This window comes from Trematomus bernacchii, unplaced genomic scaffold (genome assembly GCF_902827165.1).
Source record: "Trematomus bernacchii unplaced genomic scaffold, fTreBer1.1, whole genome shotgun sequence".
NCBI classification, from domain to species: Eukaryota; Metazoa; Chordata; class Actinopteri; order Perciformes; family Nototheniidae; genus Trematomus; species Trematomus bernacchii.
The window spans coordinates 3675303-3700983 of record NW_022987531.1 but is presented as its reverse complement, the minus strand read 5'-3'; the positions used below and the strand labels follow the sequence as shown (position 1 = coordinate 3700983).

The 25681-nt window shown below is 40.8% G+C and overlaps 1 protein-coding gene across 2 annotated transcripts in view; it reads right to left on the bottom strand.

The window, feature by feature from the left end:
* Positions 1–25681, bottom strand: part of LOC117475666 (regulator of microtubule dynamics protein 2) — a 41548-nt gene that overhangs the window by 9058 nt on the left and 6809 nt on the right. For both annotated transcript variants that reach the window (XM_034122006.1, XM_034121999.1), the window contains exons 3-7: positions 14415–14595; positions 13446–13548; positions 10949–11009; positions 919–994; positions 296–373 (exon numbers count right to left, since the gene is read on the bottom strand). In XM_034122006.1, the coding sequence (XP_033977897.1) occupies positions 296–373; positions 919–994; positions 10949–11009; positions 13446–13548; positions 14415–14595 (499 nt within the window). The remainder of the gene's footprint in view (positions 1–295; positions 374–918; positions 995–10948; positions 11010–13445; positions 13549–14414; positions 14596–25681) is intronic.

Genomic DNA, 25681 nt, shown 5'->3' with positions numbered 1-25681 from the left:
TAAATGCTGCTGGTGATTACATTATTGATGGGCGAACTTTCTACACTGAAAGCACATAAGCAGAATTTTGATTTCAAGCTAACAATGGCTGGTGCAGATTTCTATGAATATCCCCGAGAGAATAACAACCCTCAGGGAAACCTAAACAGAAGGAAAGAATGAGGGGAAATGATGTGTGGGTTAGCAGAGGGAGGAGAGTGGCACGCAGACATGACAGCCTCCATAAATCCACTGTGTGTGTATGTGAGAAGTGATGTGAAAGATATGCGTGTGTCGGGGTGGGGGGGTCACATACAGCGTAGCACCAGCGGCCCAGCAGGTAGTAGGACAAGGGGTCTTGTGGCTTCAGCTCAATGGCTTTATCCAGATGATCCTGGGAGGGGAGGCACACAGACAGACAGAAGAGTTTCACTGTTGATTCATGACACGGCTGCTATTTCCACTGCCTTCTGTTCTGGCCTGATCTGTCCTGCTTCACCAACCCACAAGTATTTCACAAACACCTCTCACACACGCGATCTCGCAGAGCGACCACACACTCCCGGCTTGCACACACCCACCCTCGTTCTTTTCCATTCTTCTTCTCTGTGATTCAGGCTTTTTTTCCTCCCCTCTTTCATATCTTCCCTCTCCTCTTCTATGGCTTTCTCTTTCACCTGCTTTGCAGGTACACAGTGTTTGTGAAGGCTGCTGACAGCAGATAAAATGCTACGTGCTGTTGCTCCACACTCCAGCTTATGCAACCCAAAGGCTGTAGGAGTGGCTTACAGGCTTAAGTTATATGAGAAGCCATTCCCCGCTACATAGGAGAAACTATATACAACATACACTGTATATGAAAAAAGTATACAAATAATAGTGCAAGCATTTCATTTAGTTTCAGAACACTTCCAGACACAACATATAAATTGAACTTACCTTAAAGATGTATCCGTTCTTTATTTTGTTCTGCACTGTGTCATATTCTGCCATTATTCCACACATGATGGCGTACCTGTGGAGAAACAGTATGATGTCGTTTAGTTTTGTAAAATGTGTCGACAGGTTATACTCTTTGGGTAATTGTTAACAGGTTATTCATTAACACATTTTTACAGATTTGACATCCTCTGGACCAAATCGCTGCCGTATTTCCTGCTGCAAGACGACAATGACCACTACAAATGGTCTTTTTCACCAAAAATCAAATGTTGTATGCATAAGAGGTGTCCGCTGCCAAGTAAGCGGGTTCGACTCCCAAACCCGCGGATAATCAGGAAATGTCCTCCCCTCTATCTCCCCCTTTCTACTAAAAAAGTAGAGTTCTAATGAATGCAAAAGTACAACATGCATAACAAAGAGTGGTTTTAAAATATCTTTCTTTAATACTCAAAATAAACAGATTACCGATTTAATGTTTTCTATACAAACTGAAAATAATGAGCTTTGCCCTATCGGAAAACACAGATTAACACATTCACAAGTGTGAGACACGGAAGGAGTCAGCATGGTGTAACCGAAGGGCTTGTTTAATGGTTAAACAGATTTGGAAAGGGTTTGGCTATTTGCTAACAAATGGATGAATGATACTAAGTGGTCAGGGATATTAAATACGAAACGAAAACAATAGGGTTTTTACTCAACAATACTTGGTTGGTTGCTCAGTACAGGCAAGTGCCAACAGTGAGAAGGTTCCCAAGAACAATCAGTAGAAAATGTTCATATATTTGCAAGCCAACTCTTTATTCATGGTGCTGTTGGTTCACTCTGCTTCCGCTCTACTTAAATTGTTCCCAGCTCCCTCTAAGTACCTGTAGGTCAGTGTAAATTGTACACAGACTCAAGGTTTTGGACTCCCAGTCCTGACTTACTACAGTATAAAAGTCAAGCAGTGAAGTTTTGCGGAGTTGGGAGTGCTGGAGAGAAATGTACTTCCAGTCACACCACCTTTTTTCTGGGCCAACAATGAGACACCAAAAGGAATGAAAAAGCACCAACACTCAACCTTCTTTGACTCCTCATAAGGCAACGTCAGCAGAGATAAGCTGCATCACCTTAGTCCTTTGCCCACTCATTATTACACCGCCTTGGACCAGTGGGCAGGTGGAAGGGAAACAAAGAGCTATTTCATCTGGGAATGTGTAAGTCAGCATGACGTTTTGGAGAAGAGCGGAGAGAGCTGATCAAAGTATTTTCTCTGCAAGGCTGATTTACTCCTGCTGGTACTCTGTCAAACACCACCGAGCGACACAAATACCTTTTATATAAAGGATCAGCGTGCCCAAAGTTCATCTAGCAGTGTCGTCTGACATGATGGTGGTGATGGTAGATGGAATCTGCGACTGTGCGTGTGTGTGTGTACTGAAGTGTCTGGTATGTGTGAATGGGTTTATCAGTGAGCTACCGTTCTCCTATGCTGTCCACACTCTTTCTGGTTTGGTCTTTGAATTGTGATCAGGCACAGCATGTTGATCGATTAAACCACAGAGAAAAGACTGCATGTACTGCATCATTAGCAGGTTTTTACTGAAAAGAAAAAACAAAGATTTAGCCGTTTGACTTCAGTTGACAATGTTCCAATAGCTACGTAATCAAAATGTTAAATGATCATCAACACACCTTACTGTCATTGCTCCTACTTACTGTGGGCGGTGTTAAATTAACAACAACAAATACCAACCACATAACTTCTAAGAACCAAAAATATACTCTCCAAAGAAAACATATGCTGATGAATTGTGTGGAATTGGAACAAAAAGGATGTGTTTGTTTTCTAAAGGAAGCGCAGGGTGCGGCCATGCTGCCACTGGTTGGCACTCTATGAGTTGGGAGCTCCACAACATCAGAGATGCTATCTGTCTGCAGTTATGCTTCCTAGCTTCCAACGAAAACAGACTGCTGGATGTTAAGGCTTTGAGCAAATCCATCCCTGTTGACTTAATATCTGCTGTGCAGAAAAGGAGCCAGGAACTGCTGGTTTACACCTGATTACTACATTTTAAATAACAGTTTGAGCTCCTGTCAAAGATGTAATAAGAGTCTTGCATAGTTTGCAGCAGTTCCACAGCCTGACTATATACAATTGAACTTGAAAAACTGCCTTGTGGTCGTTTGCTTCCCCTAACTAATTAAGTTGCTGTTTATATCCATGTCTGTCCAAATGTCATCACCTAAAAAGCTCACTGGTGGGTGTTAGTGCAAAATTCTAATAAATTCCCTGCAAGACGTTATTGAAGTATCGCGTTCACAAGAATGAGATTGACAACGGCCAGACATACAGGCAGACAACCCAAAAAACATTATGCCTCTGGCCTCGGCTGTCGTCAGGGCGAAGGAATAACAAAGTGAGAAAATTAAACATTGGCTCAAAACATTTTTGAATGAGACTGGGAACTTTTCTTATTTGGAGCCTGTGTATTGGATAAGCATTTCACAATAAATAAGTACAAGTACAGGAACAGCTAACTATCTAGTGGACCATCGGCTTGACTAAACACTTGCACGCAATGTTAGCAGCTATTGGATTGGATTGTTTGGTATAGATATTACAAATATAAACCCATGTACCCCTCAGAATAAAGCATCATTATGAGGTCAAACTTTCACTTTGTCTAATTCATTGGTTTATGGCCAGATATTTGCAATGTTTAGTACTTTAGTGCTGACAACACAGGTTAGCATGCTAACATCCTAAACTAAGATGCCCAAAAATGTATTGATAGCAACTAGTGCTGCTTTCTCCTTTACCATATCACCATTATTTTAATATTTGGATTGGATGTTGGCCTGCTGATTGAACAATACAAGGAATCACTTTTGGACACAAATTAATCGCTAAAACAATCAAATGTGTACAGCCTGCAATATGCTGCTCTAATTAAACATAAATGGTCAAAATAGCATACTAATCCTAATTAATAAACAAGAACATTTCCTAGCTTATCATTGCCTGTTTGACATTACCCACAATGCACAGTGATTCCAACAAGTCAATACCACATTAATGAGCTCAGATAAGTGCAATCTTCCTTGGGAAGTGATGCTAACCAGTAAGTCAGAAATCTGTCTCTATAAGCATGCAGTATGCTGATATGATTAAATGCAAAACATCTTGTAATCTTGCTGGTGGTTTGATGAGGAGCAACCAGAGCAGCATACCTGAAGGGAAGAGTCATCAGAATTGACATGAATTTGGGAGAGATTGCTCAACATCCAGGCTACCGCAAGACATATTTTTACTTACCTCTGATTGGCTAGTTCTAACATTATTCAGCATGAAGCAATTCTGGCAGTGTTTAGTGCAAAGTATGTGGCCCCAAGAGTGCCAGTGGCAGAGCTGCACCTGGAGACCCCCTGTGGAGTTAGACTGGGGGGGGGGTTGCATTTGACTAAGGTCTTTAATATATATTTTTTTATTATTCTTTATTTGGGGTCACATAATATTTACATAGCATTTTGTAGTTAACAGTTCAATCTTTTTTAGTGACCCAAAAATAGCTAAGAATCCAATGAACAATAAACTACTAATAAAATAAAACAAAAAAACGATAAGGAAAAATAAAACTGTAGACATAGGGTGCTTTTTGTGCACAAAGGTCTTCTATCTATATCGTTTCCAAAATCTTAAAATGAAAGGGCAAAATGTCTGCACCGTGCAGAAGGTGAGGTGTGTTGTTTTTGGTGTTATGCAATATGTCTTTTGTCATTGTGTAACAGAAGCAGACTTCTGGGGGCGTAGAGAAGTAAGGGGAGTGAGAACATAGGCAGAGAGGATGTGAAGGTGTAGAGAGGCGTGTCTTGCCTCAGGGGCCGACCTGCTATTGTTTATCCTTTTCTTCAGAGTTGAAATATTATCTTTCCCCGACTGTCTTAGGGCTAGAAAATGGAAATATGAAGAGGAGGAGGAGGAGGGGGGGGGAAATGGGCGACAGGGAAACATGTCAGCGTGAAAATGAGAAGAGGACAGAAGTGCTAATTGCACAAGGTTAGTCCGAGTTTTAGCGCGGCTCAGTGAAATCCCCCACTCTACTGGGCAAAAAAAAAAGGGCCTAAGTGTCAGCTGCTTGGCGGAAACAGCAGATTGATTTCAGCCCTTCAAATCCAAACATAGAGACCTCATTCAAAGAAAGAGAGGGTCAGGCAAGACCCCAGGCTAAAACTTGTACAGAAACAGGAGCAGGAACTCGAGGAATTCAAGGACAACGTGCGTGAGACAATGTCTGCAGTGCGCCGATGTACTTAGCCAATGACAGAATGAGCTGTCGGTGTTTTCTTTGCTTGGGAGGTGTGTGATTTGCAGCTGTGTGTTCCAGAGTACAGTGAAGTTTACGCACACACAGGGTTTCCACGGCAACTGGGAACAAAGCACAATGCTGCCGCTAAAGATGACCGCTGCAAACAGAGGCACGCGTTTGAAATTAAAGTTGCCTTTTCATAGAGGTCAAAGTGAGCCCATCCTGGCCCCCCTCTGACTGGCACTTCAACAGGCTCCCTGCTTAATCCACAGGGCCTTTGTACCATCAGAGGGGCCCTATAGCCGGGGATTTACAGGGGCTGAATTCACACGGTGGGATCATTGAAAACGAACCTATAAACAAAGCCAGCAATACTGCTGAGATTATACAAACAGGCTTCTGACACTCACTGTCACGAAAGCCATTTCCAATGTAACCCAATGCAAGCTTAAAGGGGACCTATCATGCAAAATGCACTTTTGTACGTCTTTTATACATGAATATGTGTCCCCGGTGTTCCAGGGAACTCACCAAGTGTCAGAAAACACAACCCTCTCTATTTTCCTCCATACCCAAATCTCTAAAAAAAGGGGCTGCAACGGATCTGATAAAAACTGATCCAGATTTGAACACTGTCCTGACGTCAGGAGGGTGGCGCTACGGCTATTGGGCCAACTCCACCAATCAGGAGGAGACAGCCACGGCCATTGCCGTTCGAAAGTGCTGGAGACGCTGTAGTACATATGCCAGGCCAGTAGATGGTGCTGTTCTCACAGAATCTGCCCTTGCAAAAATAGAGCTAAAAAATGTCAAATTGAGCAAAATGAGGCATGGCTAAAATGCATGACCTGTTTGGTATTTTGAAAAAAAATATTATTCAAATATAGCATGATAGGTCCACTTTAACTTCACTCGTACACATTCATAGGCAAAACACATCTTACATTATATCCCACTTTAGTCTACATATCAGCTCTCTTTGTGGTTTACTAGAAAGCTCTACGGCAGACGCGATGGCTACACATAACTGGAGTGCTTTTGAAGAATGTAACATTAGGACAGATTTAGAGGTGTGTGCTCTAAAATGCACAGAGAATTAGAACAAAGTAGGAGGTGACACCTGCCAGGTTTCCATCCAAAAGGTATGAGGAATTTGCAAAACATAAATAAAAATGATTGTTCGTTTCCATCAAGTTGTTATGGGATTATTAGAAATTCTTTGAGGAATGCAGAATGAAATGCAAAAGAAGACACGATGATGGATTTAAAGCGTCGTTCCGACATCATATAGTGAAAAACTTTTTTGTTTCATGTATATTATGTGAGGAAGATCACTCAAGGTCTTTGTTGAGCAATGAAATTAAGAATGTCTCCCTCTTTGGAAGCCTGTGGGGACATTCGTGCTTTTTTTGTAGGTACAACATGTTTTGCACATTTTGCTTATTCGCTAATATAAGCTTCTTCTGGGGAGTTAGGAGGTACGCCGTGAGCTTGCGTAATATTATTTGCATGAGTCTATTGGAGTCATTTTTTTTTTAAGTTGCAAGAAAATGCATAAAGTGTGCAAAGCTGTGGAGATACTGATTCGTTTCATTGGTGCTCTTTGACTGCCTCAACACAACTTCAAAGGAGTCCTCATCCACTTCTCCAGGGGAAAGTTCAGAGATGAGTGCGTGACAGAGTGAAAAAGTATGTGTCATTTATTGTGAAGAGATGACTGTTGTAGGGACAATCCTTCATCACTTCAGCTCCTCAAACGACCAAAGTACAGTCTGAGGAAGGATGCACGCTCGACTGTGTGAGGCTTTTGAATAATTTTGAAACTTGAACCTGCACATCAACAGTTTTTTGTATCTTCAATATGGGCATCAACTTGGTGCTTTGCAAACAAAATGAGCATGTATGCTTTAGGGGGGGGCAAGCTTATGATTGACAGGTCAATAACAAGCGTATGGTCTACTCTAGGTTGTCCGGTCTAGGGGTTCCCGAGTTTTGTCTTAGAGCTTAAACCCTTACACATTTCTGTTTCCTAAAAATGTCTTGGTCAGTGTTCAGTTTTGTTAGCTTTGCCATCTCATGTCACTTCTGGTTACAAAAAAAACATACCAAGTACAGGTTTTGCAAGACCTCCATCCACTCAATGAGTTCCCCTTAAGATATATACTGTGTCTCAACTCAATAATTCCTTTATTACACTGCTTGTCATGCACTGTAAACCATTTTGCATTGAGTGAATTTCGACTTTAGCTAGCTAGCAATGATTCTTCAAATGATTACAAACTGCTAAATTAAACCTAGAAAATAAATGGTGGCTTTTTTTGGTACCAGTATAGTGGTACGTTACTTAGTGAATAAATAGTGAAAGAAACCCACATCCAGCGTACCACACTTAACTTTTTAAACGGTTATGAGTCCACTATCAGGGTATACACAGTGCACTGCATTTTGCCATATTAAGCATCAGTAATGACATTGGGATGCACTCAAAACTAGTTTAAGGAGTACCTTATTTGATACAAAGCATCAAAGTCTATGGTGCTAACTAGCAAAGAATGGCATGCTACTACTACCGCTACTGAAATAATTATAATACAAGTTATAATGGTTGATCAACCATCTTCTTGTCCACCCCCGATTCTTTCATAGACTGTAAAGGCTATGTTTACAGATGTAAGTCCCAATACACAGGCTGGTTATTGCAGGAGCACCACCCATAAAAGGAAGGTTCTTCAAAGGACCAGAAGGCCAGGCTGAACCTGCTCCGCCTACCCAAACAAGACAATCGAGTCTAAAGCTAATTTCACCAACGCGCATTTAATTATGGGTTACAGACAAGTGCAAAGTATATATTGCTTGTGTCATTGAAATGTAGGAGAAGCTATTGAAGGGAGGACAAGCTTTCTTAAGTTTTGGTTTAAATTCATTGGGGGACACAGGCCCTTAAGTGGTCCATTACCACCTCTCACAGTGGCACAGCGATGTACTCACATCTGTGGGCTTTCGTGCAAGCTAAAGATACAACAAAGCAGGTTTGTTGAGATGATCCTCCTCACCCTTCCTGCTAAGATGTCACTCAAAAATCAATGAATGACTACACATCAGGTCACTGCGGTTTACAGGATATCATTTCTTTTTTTACTGTATAAATACAAATGACTAAAGCTCTTTCCATAAATGAAATATGGTAACAACAGAATTAGGGTGTCAACAAACTACAAACTGCCATGACTACAACATTTCATTTCCTCCATTTTCCTGTGAAAACAAAGTACATTTATATGATTTCTTGTGATCTTAAAGAAATGATGTCATTGTCTTGATATAAAAAACATTTTTTACTACTTAAAATTAAAGTAGTATTAAGTAAATACATTCCCTAAATTAAACATAATGGGCTTAGGTCTATGTCTCTTAAAACAACATTTGTTATTTTGAGATACAGACATAAAAAACGAAATGCAATAACTTGTTATCAATTGCAAATCAGTTGTAGATCTTTCGAATAAAAAAAGGAAAAAAAAGAAATCTGCATTCATTTTGGACCCCTTCCAACACTTGAATAGACTTTAATCCTTGTAAAACGCAATGCAAAGGTTCAAAAAGCTACCCATTCACTTGGGTTATGTAAAGCAGTTTGAGTGGAATTTCAGGAAGTGAGTGGCAGCTCGTCTAAACAACTCTGCCAAATCGTGACAAGTAAGGCAGCATTCAGGAACACAGGTGACAAGTTTTCTCACGGAATCGGTACACTAAGTAAACAGTTACCTCAGACATAAACCTCCTTGCAACACTGCCTGGCACCGTCCCCACTCCCTGCCTCCTCCCTTCTCAAAGTGCAGCTTTACCTACTTTGCCCTGTCCATTCAATTTAGACAGCGTAACTGTTTGGTTTAAGAATCTTACAAATTCCATTAGTGGATATAGGATTAGGCATTAAGCTTTTTTAAAGCTGTTGCTCTTAATTAACTAAACAAACACGGCTTTCTATTCCACTTGACGTCTCGGGTGCTGCGGTATGTGCATGAGCTAATGCTAATTATTCCCTAACGAACGCAGCAAGCTGGGCTGCTGGCTAAAGCAGGCATTTAGGATCTGCTTTCCATACACACACACACGTATACAGAAAGTAACTTCATGATCTCAATTACACAGGACACTAATTCAGCTAACAAATGTATACACTGGGAAAACTATTAGTATTATACAAACAAGCAAGTTAAGCGCACAGCTTTGTATCTTTTTGTTGTAGCTGCATTAAGAAGACTTTGCACTTGGTTTCAAATCTCAACATTTGCAAGCTTATCTCAGAGCTGCATCTGGTGCAATCTGCATCTCTCCACTCCAGCCATGGATTCCATGTATGATCAGGAGTCAAGTTTTGACATGAGTGGTGTTCCAGATGAGGAATGCACCACTGGGGCCTTCACAAATACAAACGGGATCCATGCCATCAGGCCCACTCTGCACAACTAATTAAAAGCAAGGGGATTTTTCCCTGAGTAACAGGGCAACAGGGGAGGTAGGCAGGGCGGAGGGAGGTGAGGTTCTCCCAATTTTCTTTTGTCTGAGAATCACCTACGGCAACAGAATTCCCCTGAACTTAATGTTATACTAAGGACCATTCAGAGGGAGAATTATTAGTCATACTGACATGTCCACTTAGTTGCCTTGTTTTCAAGCTCATCCTCTCACCACCAACATAGAACAGCAACTGCAGTACGGGAAAATGTATCTCACTATTCCAGAGTTACTGTGGAATAATGTGATTAACCAAACACGAGCAAAACATGGCATCAACCTGCCAATCACAAGCTAGTCCCGCCCGAATGTATAACCAGCTTTATTATCTCGTTTGATGCCCTATTATGCTCTTGGTAGTTTTCCCTTCACTGTAGTGTGTTCTATAGGTTTTTGTGCATGTAAAACGTCTGCGAAGGCTAAAATCCTTGTGTTCGAGGTTGCTCGTTTGGTAAACTGACAATACTCACATTAAATTCAGTCTGTGTTTTACCCCGGTGTTTTTTTCTAAGAAGTTATTGCTAAACTAACCAAAGAAGTGCCTGAGTAAACACAGAGGAATGGCAGCTCCGGGGCCCGAGACATCACTCAAAGGCCCAGCCCCCTCATCACCTCTCATCTGGGGAAAGTACCTGTGTTTATGCTTTCATTCTGTCTCGTAGAATTAACTGAAACACTTTGGATCCAACCACGCTCAATGAAAGCAAGTCACATGCCATCAAACTGTATCAAGTGTTGTTGATTGATTAGCCTTTGAAACTGCAGCTCTAAAGACTTTATTGAACGGAACAAAAAGTAGCTTTTGAATGTGTAAAGCTGGCTACACACCAACCCGATTTTGGGAGTCAGAGGCCGTCAGAGGCAGTCGGGCATTCGCGGCGCCCTACTCGGGTTGGTGTGTCCCGCACCGTCGTCTCTTTACGGCACCTTTTCACACCTCCCGCGGCCTCGGGAGGTCAGAGAAAGTCGGCCCAAGCAATCACTCTGATTGGCTGTTCACACTACCGCTGCCTGCTGGTAAGGACAGTTATTGCCACTCGTCGACTGAAGTATTTGCGGTGTGTTCGTAGGCGGGCGGCGTAGCGGGCGGCGTAGCGGGCGGCGTAGCCGACGCAGGCGACGTAGCTGACGTAAAAGTCGGGACGCCTTCGGTACGCGTTCTTTGGTCTCAGGTGGGTGTGTAGCGGCCTTTAAGGAAGGAAACAAGTCAAACGTACCACTGATGACTTTCAGCACATGTAGGGTTCAGGGACACTGCCTCCTCACCAACTCTCTTCCCTAAGAGGAAAGAAGAGATAGGGATACTTTAGATGAAGATGCTCCAAAACAAAACCAACATTCTCAAATGACACAAGAGGGTTTTTTATTACTGAGAAAAGAAAACAGGATGTACGTTAATAAAGGCCGGGCACTGGATTAAAGCAATGAAAACAAAAGTGATACGTCCAAGAATAGAGCTCTGTTTTAAATCCTTCACCACTCAGTGGAAAGTCTAACATTCTAGCAGCTCTATTAATATCTCAGTGAAATGTCAAATATGATTAGCTGATGCTTTAAATATCTCCTTCTCTAACTTTGACAAAGGTGTGACAGGAAGCACCTGGCCAGCTCTGATTAGAGGCACATTGGTGATAAAGATTTACAGAGAAACAAGTCAGTCCAGTCTGAACTTTAGCAGAATAACAAAACAGCCTATGTTTGAGATCAAAGTAAAAAGCATAATGGTATACGGAACAAAGTCTTAGTGTAATACAAGACAAACCTGGAAAGTCCTACTCTGTTTTTAAAGAGCCTTTGGGAGGTCATGTTGAGTGCATAACCTATTTAAGTTTCTGGAAGATGCATGGTGTATAGCAATTTCCTTCACTTGTATGTCAAGCTGCATTCACATGAAACGCGGTGAAACAGCTCTTTGCTAACGTTACCGTTGTGTTCCTATGGAGAGACCCTCTGTGTCACGCAAGTTGTTGCTGAGCCCTGCCCTAAAAGTTTAAAATGATTTCATCTTTGACCTTGTTTACCACTGACCGTTCAAAGCTTAATCAATCAGATGACAGTTGTATGAAGTGGCGCAAGCTAGCAAGGAATATAACCATAGAAACAAAACTTGACTAGCCGTTTTCACAGCAAGGCTCTGTGCAAAACCTCGAGGTGAGCAAAGAAATTATTGCATATAATGTAAAGGCAACTTAAAGGTGGGGTAGGTAAGTTTGAGAAACCGGCTCGAGATCGCTAGAATTTGAAAATACACAACCGGAGAAAATCTGCCACTTCCTTATAGAGCCCCTCCTCCAACACACACGAACGCGCACATGACCAATGAGGGCACGAGATAAGTTTGTGCACAGATGGAAGGCTGACAGGCAGGTAGGCCATCCAGTTATTTTAGCCGGGCCGGCTAAAACGATTGGTCGTGCTTTTTACAGTACTACAGCTTCTACAGATGACATTTTTTTATGGATTTTTTGTCAAAGCACTTAAGATATTCATTGCTATCGGGATGTTAAGAGCATTCCATGGAATATAACAAAAAGTGTATCTCGAGACGGTTTCTCAAACTTACCTACCCTACTTTTAAGCCTAGGCTAAAAAGAAATATGTCTGTATAGTATACATTTTCAGCCATGACAGATGAATATTCAATCAATTGTATGCATTGTGCTACAATGTGAATAGCAAAAAATAATACATTTTCCAAATGTTTAAAGGGGCCCTATTATGGTTTTTGGGTTTTCCCTTTCCTGTAGTGTGTTCTATAGGTTCTTGTGCATTTAAATGGTGTTTCTCTCCCACACACTCCCACCCCCCCCCTGCCTGAAACGCCTCCATTGGATTCCTTTGTTAACTTCCGTGACATCACTGTGTAACACTTACGCTTCTTAAGGCTAGTACCCCATATGACATGCTTCAATATCATATCATCATATTTAGATTCTTATATGTCTTAGAGTTACTGTAAAGATTGGATTATTACATTTATGGGGTAGGAAAAAACGATTGGTTCAGTGATCTCAATCAACACTATAAAAACCTTGCAGGAAGTTATTGCGTGAGTTCAGCTTTTTAATAGTTTACATATGACATCTTTTGATTTTCCTGTAAAAAAAATCCCATGTTATCAACGTTTGTTTTTTTACAGTAAAGTGAGATCACTACTGCTGAATTCTTTCTTCTCAAAGCCTTTTATTGGTTTGTTTTTTTTCAAATTCCAACGCATGTGCCAGAATATTTGCATGCATCACAACACCTGTCCCTATTAATTGTAATTGTTTAGGGGGGCATTACCTATGGCTATAATAAACAACTTGCCACACACAACTTCAATGTATGATCATGTGAGAGTCATCATTCAGCACACCTGGGTAAGAAGAGATTTGGATGAAAAATGTTTGGTGCAGCTGGATTTGACTTTATATAAGTACAAATAAGAGAATGTTGCTGCATGAGGCCCACTGGGTTTGATTTACAACCAAAGATGTTTCTGTAATTACTGCAAATGTCTCATCTGATCCAAGTTATTGTTTCTAACAATTCATTGTAGGTAAACTACTCAAATGAACTGACTGAGGTCATTGGAGGAATATAGACTTGCATTATTTTGTATTAACCAGATGAAATACAGTATATACCAGCTTTGGTTATGATGTTATAGTAACTCCAATCTAGAGTGGTATGCTTGGTGAATGAGGTACATCACATGGTTCAGTAGATTACCAGTTTCTGCATGGGTCTTCTTCTCCTCCAGAGTGGAGCTGACATCATGGACATCACAGTACGCTCGGATCAGCCGCCAGAGAAATAATGAGTTCTGTCCAAACTGCAGAAGAACATCAAAGTGTTATACACACTGTTGTGGTGCAGTAATGAGTCCTAAAACCCAGATATGAGTTAGCATTTAACAACTTCCTGGCTCCTGGTCTTGAAGTCAATAGTTGTTAAATGTGATTTATGTTAGGACTAAAAATAAAAAACTGTTATTTGGTAAACACAAGTTTACCATTTTCTTTTCTTTAAAAAAGAAATCAAGAATCACTAAGAAATGTGACTATCAGTACATATATAGTGGAGTACGAATGGGTCCTAAAACGCGGAAATTCATTATCAATACTTAAATACTTCTAGATCCCTTGCCTCGAAGTCAAAATGATCTTGAATGAATAAGTTCTGGGATTAATAAGAGCTAGGAAATGGTCAAATGTTGTTGTACGACATAGAAAACTCCAGTAAATACCCGACTTGTGAGTTTCCAAAGCTTGTATATATATGAAATACAGTGGTTGCTTACAAGTGTCTAAATGAGACGAGTAAACGTCATCATGTTAACGTTAACTGACTTTATCTTAGCAATGGAGGTGATCAGTCATGCGTACATGAAGTAGTTTGTTTATAGCAGGTAGCTTTAATTCTGGCGACAACATTTAAACTTCAAAATCATAATATGTGGAGACTATTCTTCTAAACAAAAGTATTATAAACGTGTGTTTGTCACAGATCCTATTTTCAAAAGCAATATCCTAAAAGCCAATTGAAAAATCCCATTGACATTTTGTTGAAGGAACCCTTGCAATGCAAACTTCTGGGTTGATCTACAAAAAAAAAACGTCCTCACTGCACCACTCTATTTAGCTACAAATACATCTATATATGAAATGTATGCAGGACTCAGCATGAACTTTAACAAACCTCATCTCTGTTCTCCAGAAGGAGTTGTAGACTTTCTCTTTTTTCAGAGTCTGTACCCTGGTGCAAAAGCTCGATCCTCTCCAGAAGAACACAGAGCTTGTCTACGGGTTGTTCTTCATCGCTCTGTTCTGCATCACTGGGCTCTTCTTCATCATCAGAGTCTGTCAGTGCGGTCATATACCTGAAAGCATAAAACAAACACAGATGACCATGTGTCAGGAAATGGAAAGGTGTACCTTCAGTTTGCAGTAAGCATCTGCAGTTAAATGAATTCAATAACACGTAACACTGAGCCAGGCTGTCTCCATCCTGCCATCAGCAACATGAGAGCATCTTCAGGTAGCATGAATAAACAGCTTCAATGATGCCAGCACCCTTCAGTCAGAAGATAATGGCCTGAGTTCTATCTTCAACTTGTGAGGTGGAATAAAAACCCCTCAGCTAAGGAGTTTTTTCCAGATCAATCAAAACCCTGTCTCAACAAGCGTTTTTACAAGTCGATTTCTGACAGGTGCTGATTTGAATCAATCTTCACAGGCTGTGTGTGCATGACAAATAGCATCATTGTCTGTTTACATAAGTGGGTCCCTTAATTGTTTATAATACTAACTGTTAAGAAACTATTGACGTCTTAAGGTTGATACCTAAAGGCTTTTCAGGGAACACAGGGAGGCTTGTTTGTCGGAGTGAGGCACGCAACACAGGCATTAGATGTTTAATGGTGCCCTTTCAAACACTGTAAGCATGTACAAACACCCTGAGCTAACACTTAAGAAGCAGCAGTAAAACACTGCTATATTAATGGAACAGGTAAAAATGAAAGACATAAACAAGGGTGAAAATATGAAAAGCCTCTATTAAGTGTTGGCAGCAGCTGCATGTGCGTCATTGGTGGTTAAAGGGAATATGTTGGGCTGCGAGCCATGGTACTGGAGGGATGTGTCGGAGCAGGCCACAGACAGAAACACCGCGGACCCAACAGGTGCCTCGTGCCAGAGGCTGCTCCCTGACTCCACCCCACAACACACACTTTCAACCCTGAGTGCCATGATTATAGGAGTATCAGCAGGGCATTTAAGCTGTAAAAATGTTCTTCAGTCAACACAGGAACTTTCAAGCATATCGCACCAAATTCAACATAGGAAATTCCTCCGAAATGATGCGCAGAGATGAAGGAATTCTGCACTAGGCTAAAATGTTGCATTCAAGTCACAACGTATGCTCATCCTAAAGCGAACCGGGATTTATCTTCAATATACCTTAAATAGGACCATCATTAAGTATTTTAACATCATGCAGCAATGGAGTGGACTTAAAACGTAGGATTGGGACCATAAACTGAGTAGGGAAATGTTCACTCAGGTAAAATAATCTGGTTATAAGTGGGCACATTTGCTCATAGACTTTTATACAATCGAAAATCTTTTTGTAACCAGTGAAGAAAATGCTACCCTTATGAGTGACTAGTTTAAATAAGATGTATTTATTCAGTATTGTTTTATTAACAATGACTTTGCACCGTCCCTCAAATCAGACAGTTAACTCAACAGATATTTGAATTCCAATTTGATTTGATGCAATGATAACATTTGCATTGCTATTATTGTTAATCAGTTAAAAATACATTCTGGGCGGCTGTGGCTCAGTGGGTAGAGTGCTGGACTTCGAATCAGGGGGTAGCAAGTTCGAGTCCCACTGCAGTCAGCATGTCGTTGTGTCCCTGGGCAAGACCCTTCATCCCAAATTACTCCTGTGGGGATTGTCCACAGTACTGAGTATGTAAGTCGCTTTGGATAAAAGCATCTGACAAATGACATGTAATAATAATAATAATAATTTAAATAACAACAATACTGTATAGTAATAGATTCACTGCACAATATTCCATTTAAAACATTTTCTTTAGATCATTTAAAAAGTTTAAGTAATTATTTTAGTATGGGGTGATTTTCAAAAGTACATTTATTTTACAAAAGTATGTTAATCTTTCAGAAAATGTCATTTTTTTTATCGAAAATAATCTTTCATAAATATTGACAAATAGCCTATTGCGGAAGGCCATATTGCGATTAGGATGACATTTCTCAGCACTAGTTTAGGCATTAAGACATAAAGTGTGGGGGGGGGGGGGGGGGGCGGGGGTGATGTGACGTGACTTGAATTTTGAATTGAGCCGTCCCTTATAGATACTATCTCTTTACGTATCAGAAATTCCGGCTCTTTTTAGTGAGCCAGATCATTTGACTCGGCTCACTAATGGCACTTTTCCACTACAGCGCGGAGCGCGGTTTAAGCGTTTTTGGTTGCGTTTCCACTAGGCGTAGTTCCGGCTAGCGGGTACTTTTTCACAGTTTTTTTGGCTCTCCAAAATCGAGGTTCTTTCCGGGCCAACAACCGGGTGAGAGAATCGCTGGCAACTACAACAAAATGAACATATTTGACCGTGATTTAATTGTAATACACGTTTCAAAATGATGCCGAAGTAACAACATACTGATACCGGTTAGTAAAAACCATGAATTAATGCTGTGACAAGTCTGCAGACAGACGGCGAAAAACCTTTTAAAATGCGTGTTTTCTGAATGAAGATTGGCTAAGCTAACGCAGTATATGCTCCGACCGTCCACACTCACAACAACGGCCTATACAGACATAAATAAACCAGCGACTGTATTCGCCATGACACAGGCAGTCTGTGGTTTGTACTTGTTTAACTTTTGTCTAGTTTCTGAACAGATATGAGGAGCTGTGAGCTCTGAGGGCTAACAGCTGATGTTGGTTTTGTGTTTCGCATTGAAGATGACGTCACGGCTCCGTCTACACTGCGTTAATATAGATACTACCCCAGCTACTAAACTGTAATGGAAACGCAGCATAAAGTGAGCCTGGCCTACCAAGGCCTAACGAGGCCTAGCCATACCGTACTAAGCTGAGCGAGGCCCTGCAGTGGAAAAGCGCCATTAGAAGAGCCGGCTCTTTCGGCTCCTAAAAGGCTCTTAATTTTACCACAGTTTACCACGGAGCCTCAGTTTCGCCGCTGCGAGGCTCCGGCGCTCGCAGTTCACGCGCAAAAATCCCACCAGACTCCTTTGCCCCTCCAACAGAGGGATGTCCTTGTCCTTATTCCTTTTCGTAATTTCAAGCGATAAAAACTCTCGATCTTCTCTCGAATTATTTTTATTTTTTGACGCCCTCGGCTCGAAATGACGGCAAGACGCCCCCCCTGGCGGAAACGCTGATAGAGGGATATGAGGCATGGCTAGAATGAGTGATCTATTTGGTATTTTGAGCAAAACACTTCATAGACATGTTTTTTATATTTTTGTATATATCTGAGACCTATGCTATTATAAAAAATAGCATGATAGGTGACCTTTAAGAGAAACCAGACTTCACAGAATCTTTATTTTAATCTCTATCTGTGTTTATACCGTCGTTTTGAAATAGTGTGCCAAATCCCCATCCCTGCGCTAACCCCAGAGTAAACCCCAAAACCTACAGGCCATTTATTGGCCAACACACCCCAACTTAACAACAATCTGAACGTGTGTGTTTTTGCCTTTACTCTAACTGTTGTGGTCATCCTTTTGTTGTCTGCCCGCACCATGCCTTGCAACGAACGCGCCTGGCTACAGCTAGATAGTGACATTATTGGACTTGTGTCATTCATTCATTCATTCCGCAATTCATTCATCCTTTTGTCCTTTTATTCATTCAGCAGTCCGTTTTCCCTCCCTCCCCGCAGTTATTTACTCAGTGGAGCTGGAGAGACAGGCAGCAGAGTGCCGAGGGATCAGCGCATTCCTGTCACGCCATTCCACGGCTCATGAATCACCTGAGTTGAAAGAAAAAGAAGCTAAGGATCTGTTTGTATTACCGTGTGTGTTTATGTAATGTACATATGTTTGTGCAGGAACCATTATTGTCCGTGCAATGTTACAGCAGTGCAGAGCTGTGAAAGAACAAGTCTAAATGTTGTCATTCGCATTTCAACACTGACTAAGTACATAATATACCAGCAGGCTCTGCTGTGACTCACGCAGAACAGGAAGTTATATTATTTTCTGCAGGAAAGTTCAGATTTTAGCAGCACAAAATGATGAAACATCTAAAATAAAACCTTACAAAACATAAAAAAACATATTTGTCTGTGATGCACATGGACAGGCACCACAAATACAAACAGCACTTGAAGCACATAAAAAACACTATCTGACAATTGATTATTAAATAAATCACAGCACCATGAAAAAACCACACATTTTGCATTTGCGGTTTCACAAATGTAAGCAGGTTTGTGAGTTGAGTTTTCAGTGACTTGAGTAATGAAAACAAATATTTTAGTAATGTAATTATGCTAGTTTCATTGATAATAATTATAATAGATGAAGCATTTACTAGAAGCACTAGAAGGGCACTTGGGAACCATACACCTCATTATACCAGTCAGTGCCAGAATCAGTAAATCTGTTGCTTGTTGAAAACACAGCCCGTCTTCCACTTTGTATTAGGCAACAAGAAACAGTATAACACATCCACCAATGCTGTGTGTAACCTTGTAACACTAGCTGTGTGCTCAGATCATCCATTCAGTCCACAGACCCCAAGGGGCAATGAAGAGATCTCTCAGTAGAGCTTAGCAATGGTTGTCTCCGCGGTTACACCGTTCAAAACAAACCCCAGTTACCATCCCAACATCACCGGGCCTTGGAACATGCAGACCAGCTTATTCAGCTTGTGTAGCTGTGGTGACAGGACCAATGAAAGCCTGCTATACAACAATGACTGCCTGACTGGAGAGAGTCCAGCTACCTATTCTCTGCTCCCTACGCAACAGCCCCCCTAAAAGGATGGGCAGGGACTGACTCTTTAGATGTACTTTTCCACTGATCAGCTGCCAACTGTCATTCATTTACATGACACAATAGTTTCAATTCTACCCAGTTGCCATAAATAGAAATGTTATTAGGATGTTGCAACACTTTGTTCCTAAAATAGCAGGAGCAAGAAAAACAGGGTATTTACCCAACTGTTTACAAATGACGTTTGGCTTGTCATTTCGAATGACATGGGTACAGAAGACAGGATGACATTATCACAATCAGAGAATTAATTAAAGGAAATGAGTAATAGATATTTCATATTTCACATGCACCTGTTTGCTGCAGCTGAAAATGATGCTCTGAGAGCAGTGACAATCAACCAATACAAGAATTATTGGCCAGAAAACCAGAAAAGTGAACCGATTACTGATGGATAGAATACTTAATACTGGAATAATCATTACAACAAACAGTGGTTGTGATCACTGGTCATATTTAGATTTGTTATCATGTTGCTGAGGGAAACTTGAAGTCACCCTGTCCTAAGAACATGCAAGAAGATAATTTCTGCAAGACTTCTAATTCTTACGAGTCATCTTGGTGACAACAATCCACTCAGGTTAGGCTTAGGGTTATAGTACATTTTCATTTATGGCATATTTTATTTGTAGTTTTAAGTGGTAAACTTAATTCGAATAATTAATCATATTAATGATATGAAAGTTTGAGAGAATTTAGTTTCTACTCAATAGATCTGAAAGGAACTGCATAGTTGGTTGATAGTTCTGTGATGGATTATCACTATGAGTAAAGTATTTCACGTACTCGGGATATGTGGGTGGGCAGACGCAGGTCAGAGACAGGCCATGTTAGCTGTGGGACTCCTCAGACAGCTTGCCTGCTCTGTGTGTACACACTGAATGCAATTCAATAAATGCATTTGTTTGGCTAAAAGGCTTTCATAAGAGCATGAATCTGAGGATATAGACGTGAATGTGTCGGATACAGCAGCTGCAGAGCAACACGTACCATGACGTCACAGGGAAGACAGGCTAAAGCTTTTCATCACAAAGCAGACAATGAGCTGCCTTTTCTCTTTCTTAACCTTTCTGCGTGTGTTGATCAGGCTTGCCCATCACTAAAAGAAACTCTTGCTTAAATCTGCTTAAATCAACAACTAACCAATGTCATAATGCTATTTATTTTTGGGAAAAGGAAAAAACAAGTGGTAACATCCTTGAGCTACAGAGACGTGGTGTGAATAAACTCAGCGGGATCTCTTCAAGGAAATACAAGTTCCTACAAGACAGTGTGAGATGAGGCCTCTGACAGCTTGGAGCACAGACAGGGTGATGGATGGCTCTCCTTACCTGCCGAGAGGTAGCTTTGAGGAAGCAGTTGTGACACATGAGGAGTGAACGGAATAAACAGCTGAAGCCTTCTACCTTCCAGTGGCTGAGTCTACACGTTTTGATCGACACCACTCTACTCTGTCATTTGGACACGATCTAGCACTACTTGTTCTGAGCATTTCCACAGAATGATGAAGTTGGAGCTACACTCTCTTATCAGACAAATTAGCACAACTGGTCGCACTTAAAAACATTCTCTGCAAACATCCAGACAAAATTAAATGTTGTAATCTTTCTTAAATGATTACTATACAAATAGAAAAACAACAACATTTGTAAAAAATGTATATGTTTATAATGCATAAAAACATATTTATAGTGCATTATAATATGCTTTTAGCACTGTAGAATTATAGTTATAAACTCATAAATATTCATAATCTGTTGTTCTTTTGTTATGAAATATAATCACTGTTACAATGCATTTCCTAGTTATTGTAAGTTAAGTGTTCACTGAGTGTTGTTTTACATAGATTGATTATTCATTATCACAGTGAGTTTATTGCTTATACTTTATATTATTCTGCTATAACCCTTATTATTCTGCTATAACCCTTGCAAAATCAGCAATTATGAAGTTTTACGTTAACTACAACATCAAATATCTGTTTCTTTAATGTACTCCATCAGTTTCTGATTGTTATTATCATTACAGCGTTTTAGCTTTTGAACAGCACAATGTTTAGCCGATGTTTAACTCACATTCGACACCAAGCTATAAATGCATGCTAAGCTTGCATTTATTCCTAAGTTTTTATATTTCAAATATTACACAACCTTTAGCCTTGCAGCTCTTGGAGTTACTGTGGTCAAAAACATATCCAAGCCAACCAAACAGACATGAAGAGCCCTTTAAATGGATGTGAGGATTAGAGGTGGAACTGGCTCCTCTAGGGGGGGACGCTACACATTCCCTTAGGGGCTGGAATTTCTTCACTCCACCTAACCCATAAACCCCCACACCCTATGCTCATACAAATAACAGAGCGGCAGGAAAGGCTCTTTAATTATGGGAGGTGTGTGCGTGATGTGATTTCTTTTAAAGCGTAATAACTCTGGCTGTAATTAAGAGGGTTTGAAGCGGCCGACGACTGTCACTCAAAGCCTGTGAAACACTTCTGCTAGAGGGCAGTCTTACACTTCTGCTCCTTTAGCCAATGAAGTGCTTATGTTTATCCATCATGAAATAATATGCAAATGTTGGTGGTGTTGTTACCTGCCTATGAGTCACGGTACTATAACAGCATGGTACACTGTGCTCCACATGAAATAAAACTATAATAATTAACCTTTGAAATATGAATTCAATGTTACACATAGAAAGCGCATGAGTAACAGGGCAACGCATAGACGGAGCGGCCCACCCGTCGGCGGTATAAAAAGCAGAAGTTACGATAAGGATTCTTAATGTGTGTCGGAACAAGGAGCAAGGACACACACTGAGCATTTAGTTGTAGTTTCTATAAATCATATCTGAATATAAAACTCATTAATACTGCACAGGAAACACCGACAAATATGCCCATCGGCAAAAATAAATAAAAAAACGTTGATTTATCTTTTCCTGAGGTCAGAATTATGCTTTATGTTTCATCAGATTATGAGAAAGGAACAAACGTTGCCGGGAATAACTAAACTCGGCATTCGGGAAGCTACACCCCGATGGCGTGGAGGTGGAGGCGACTTGTTGCCTGCAGAGTTTGCATGTCACCTTGTGGGGCTCGTCCTTTACTCACTCAGAAAGATCCCAGACTTTGGATTTCCTGCCTGACAAAATTCACTTAATGACCAGGCTCCGCTCTGAATGAAGTCTGAGGGGGTTTCCGGCTCACGTGTCGAAGCACATGCAGTCACGGACTAATACAAAATGAGTCTACTTTTGCCGAGTAACAAAAAGCCTTGCAGCAGATTTTTTGTATAGCTAAATCAACTTCCCACTTTGAATATTTGATTAGCTCTTACTTAAATAATTTGGTCCTAAAAGTCTTCGGCTCACTCAAAATAAGTGGAATGGGAGAAGAAAACGTGGATTCGTTTTTTAGCGCATTAACGAAACTGTTCGAACTGGGTGGTTTATTCAGCTTTGGGCCCAAATGACATAATCAACTAGAATGTGAGTGTAGTACCACCAATTGTCCACTAGGAACGTTTATTTCAACAGTCGCCACTGTTCCCGGGGGCTTTATGGGCCCAGATCCCCTTATGATAAGGGTCATTTTGTACCAACAATCAGGACATTTTTGGTTTCATGCGCAACTGGGCAACATTCATAGTAATAAATTAGGCCCCTTCTCCAACACTGTATCCAGTTCTCTTCGTAGACCAAGGGCTGTTACGAATGCCGTTTGTTAGATTGTACTTTATTAAATCGGCTTAAAACAACAGCAGGCTGCCACAGAGTTACATCAGTACAGTCGTAGCGCACTGGTCACATCCTGAAAAATAGGTTCATGTGAATCCACAACGGCAGACTTGAGCGCGCGAAAAACTCCACATGTTTAGAGACTCTGACTATTTTTCCCTAGTGCTCGATCAGCAGTACACCTATGAAACGCAGAGCTCTGTCATCACAGCGATGGCATCTGATTGCGCACTTGTGGCATTTGCTGACCCATCTATTCAGGCTGTAAATCCCTAACCGGGAATTATTTGTTGAAATTATGAACAGAAATATTGTAATTAGTCTGACTTAGTTGGACATAAATGTATTTTATCTTTCTCAACTGACATGTTCAAGGACACGTGGTTGCATAATTGCCTTCTGCCTGGTAAACCCATAAACCAAAAGAAAACAAACATTCCTTCCAACCTTTGCACGGAGTGTGATTCTTAGAGCACACAGATGGTAAAAAGCAACACTGATTTATTATCCAGGGTGCAATGGATGTTTAGTTGGCTTACTTTGTGTTGTAGTTGTAATAAATAAGCTCCAAGGCAATTGATTAATCATTGCAGAGACAGTAACAGAGATAGGGAGGAGATGTGCTCTGATCTGAAATCTGTGTGGTTAGTATGTAAGAGCTCTCAGTGTTATCATTTCTCCTTGGCACTTCACATGCTTCACCTCCTACAAAAAGTAAGCAAAGGTCAATCCAAGTTAAGCACTTGTGCAAAATGTCTTTAAAGAATCCAAAGTAGGCATTCTCTGATTTGATCGAGTATTTCAAAAAACATAATCGTCATCATTTAACTGTTGCCATTTGTTTTTATGAGATTCGAAATGATAGTGCATTCAAAAGAAACACATCTTTTGTTTATGTTATCTGAGGTTGGCACGAGTTTAAGGAATTTGGCTGAGGATGGAGGTGGAGGTGGATGACTGCACATGTGGTGCTTTGTTAGTCTGCTGTTCTCTGCAGCACCGTCAGGACTATCATTTAGCCCTATAAAATGAGTTAAAACGGTAAACTAGAGCCGCCGCTTATCTCACCAGAGGCCTGTACTACGAAGCCGGATTTTCGCTTAGCGAGGTAACTTCAGGGTAAACTCTGGGTTTCCGGTCCTATGACGCTGGTTCTCTTCTTATCGGGCTAGATCTCCATGGTAACTTATGCCGAACGGCAAACCTGCTCCGGAGGTTTGTTCCAGGATAAGAGATCAACTCAGTGAAAGCACCGCCTGCTGACCAATCAGAGCTCTGTGTGTGGAGTTTAAAGCTATCAAGTCATATTACAGGATAAAGGAAATACAGAAAAACTGCCGTTGCAGGAAAGACGGGCGGCAAAAATCTACTGACTGTGTGAACGTGAACATTAATAAAATATCCCCTCCCATCTTCAGAGCAATCTGACTATTATAACATTAGCGTTAAGAAAGCTTACTTAAATATCTGCCACAACAAAAGTAACCGGATCAGAGTAACATTAAGTACAGCCCGCGGCACTGTGAGTGCAGACGTCGATGTGTCCCATTATCATTCATATCATATCACATCATAATGTATCATATATTTCCTTATCTGAGTCAGCTTCTTGAGCCGTATCTGGACGTGCAACACTCAGTGACACATACTGTATGCAGAAGTATTATTTTAAGCAACACATTAAGTTGACGAAACACTCGAGTCAAATGTAATTAAAGTCAGATCCACTCGTGTCTTAGACGGAGCAGTGATATCATAAACCTGTTGATGTACGCATTCAAACACTTTTTCTGTTACCAGCTGTATTCACCTTGCAGGTGCAGCTATGTGGCTTTCATCCTGGATAAAGTGTTTAAGTCATGGATGTTTAAAGTTTAACGTCTTCATATTTGTCTAATATTATAGTTTTCTTTTCATTCAGGAAGTATGACGCTGCGCTGTCAGTACGCTTCTCCATGTTTGTGATTGGTCAAATGTTGCTAACCCCGCCCCTTTCATGTGAACGCGCACTCAGCCGGACAGAGAAACCCTGGCTTGAGTTACCGAGTTGATAACCAGCATCGTAGGACCGCTTAGCGAGATCGCGTTTGTTTTGGGTTAGTTAAGCCAGATAACTCAAACGTATCTAGGGTCTGTTGAACAGGGGCCTATACTACGAATCTAGTTCAACATATCCTGGATATGTTTTGAGTTATCTGGTTGAATTAATAAAAAAAAATCCGCTCTCGCTAAACTGTCCTACGACGCTGGCTATCAACTCGATCGCTCAAGCCAGCCGTGTCCTATCTAGTTAGGTGCGCGTTCACATAAAAGGGGTGGTTCTGGAGCGATCGACCAATCACAAACATGGACAAGCCGCGTACTGACAGCGCAGCGCGTCATACTTCCTGAATGAAAAGTCAACTATAATATTAGACATATGAAGAAGTTAAACTTTAAACATCCATGACTTAAACACTTTATCCAGGATAAAAGCCACATAGCTGCACCTGCAAGGTGAATACAGCTGGTAACAGAAAAAGTGTTTGAATGCGTACATCAACAGGTTTATGATATCACTGCCCCGTCCAAGACACGAGTGGATCTGACTTTAATTACATTTGACTCGAGTGTTTCGTCAACTTAATGTGTTGCTTAAAATAATACTTCTGCATACAGTATGTGACACTG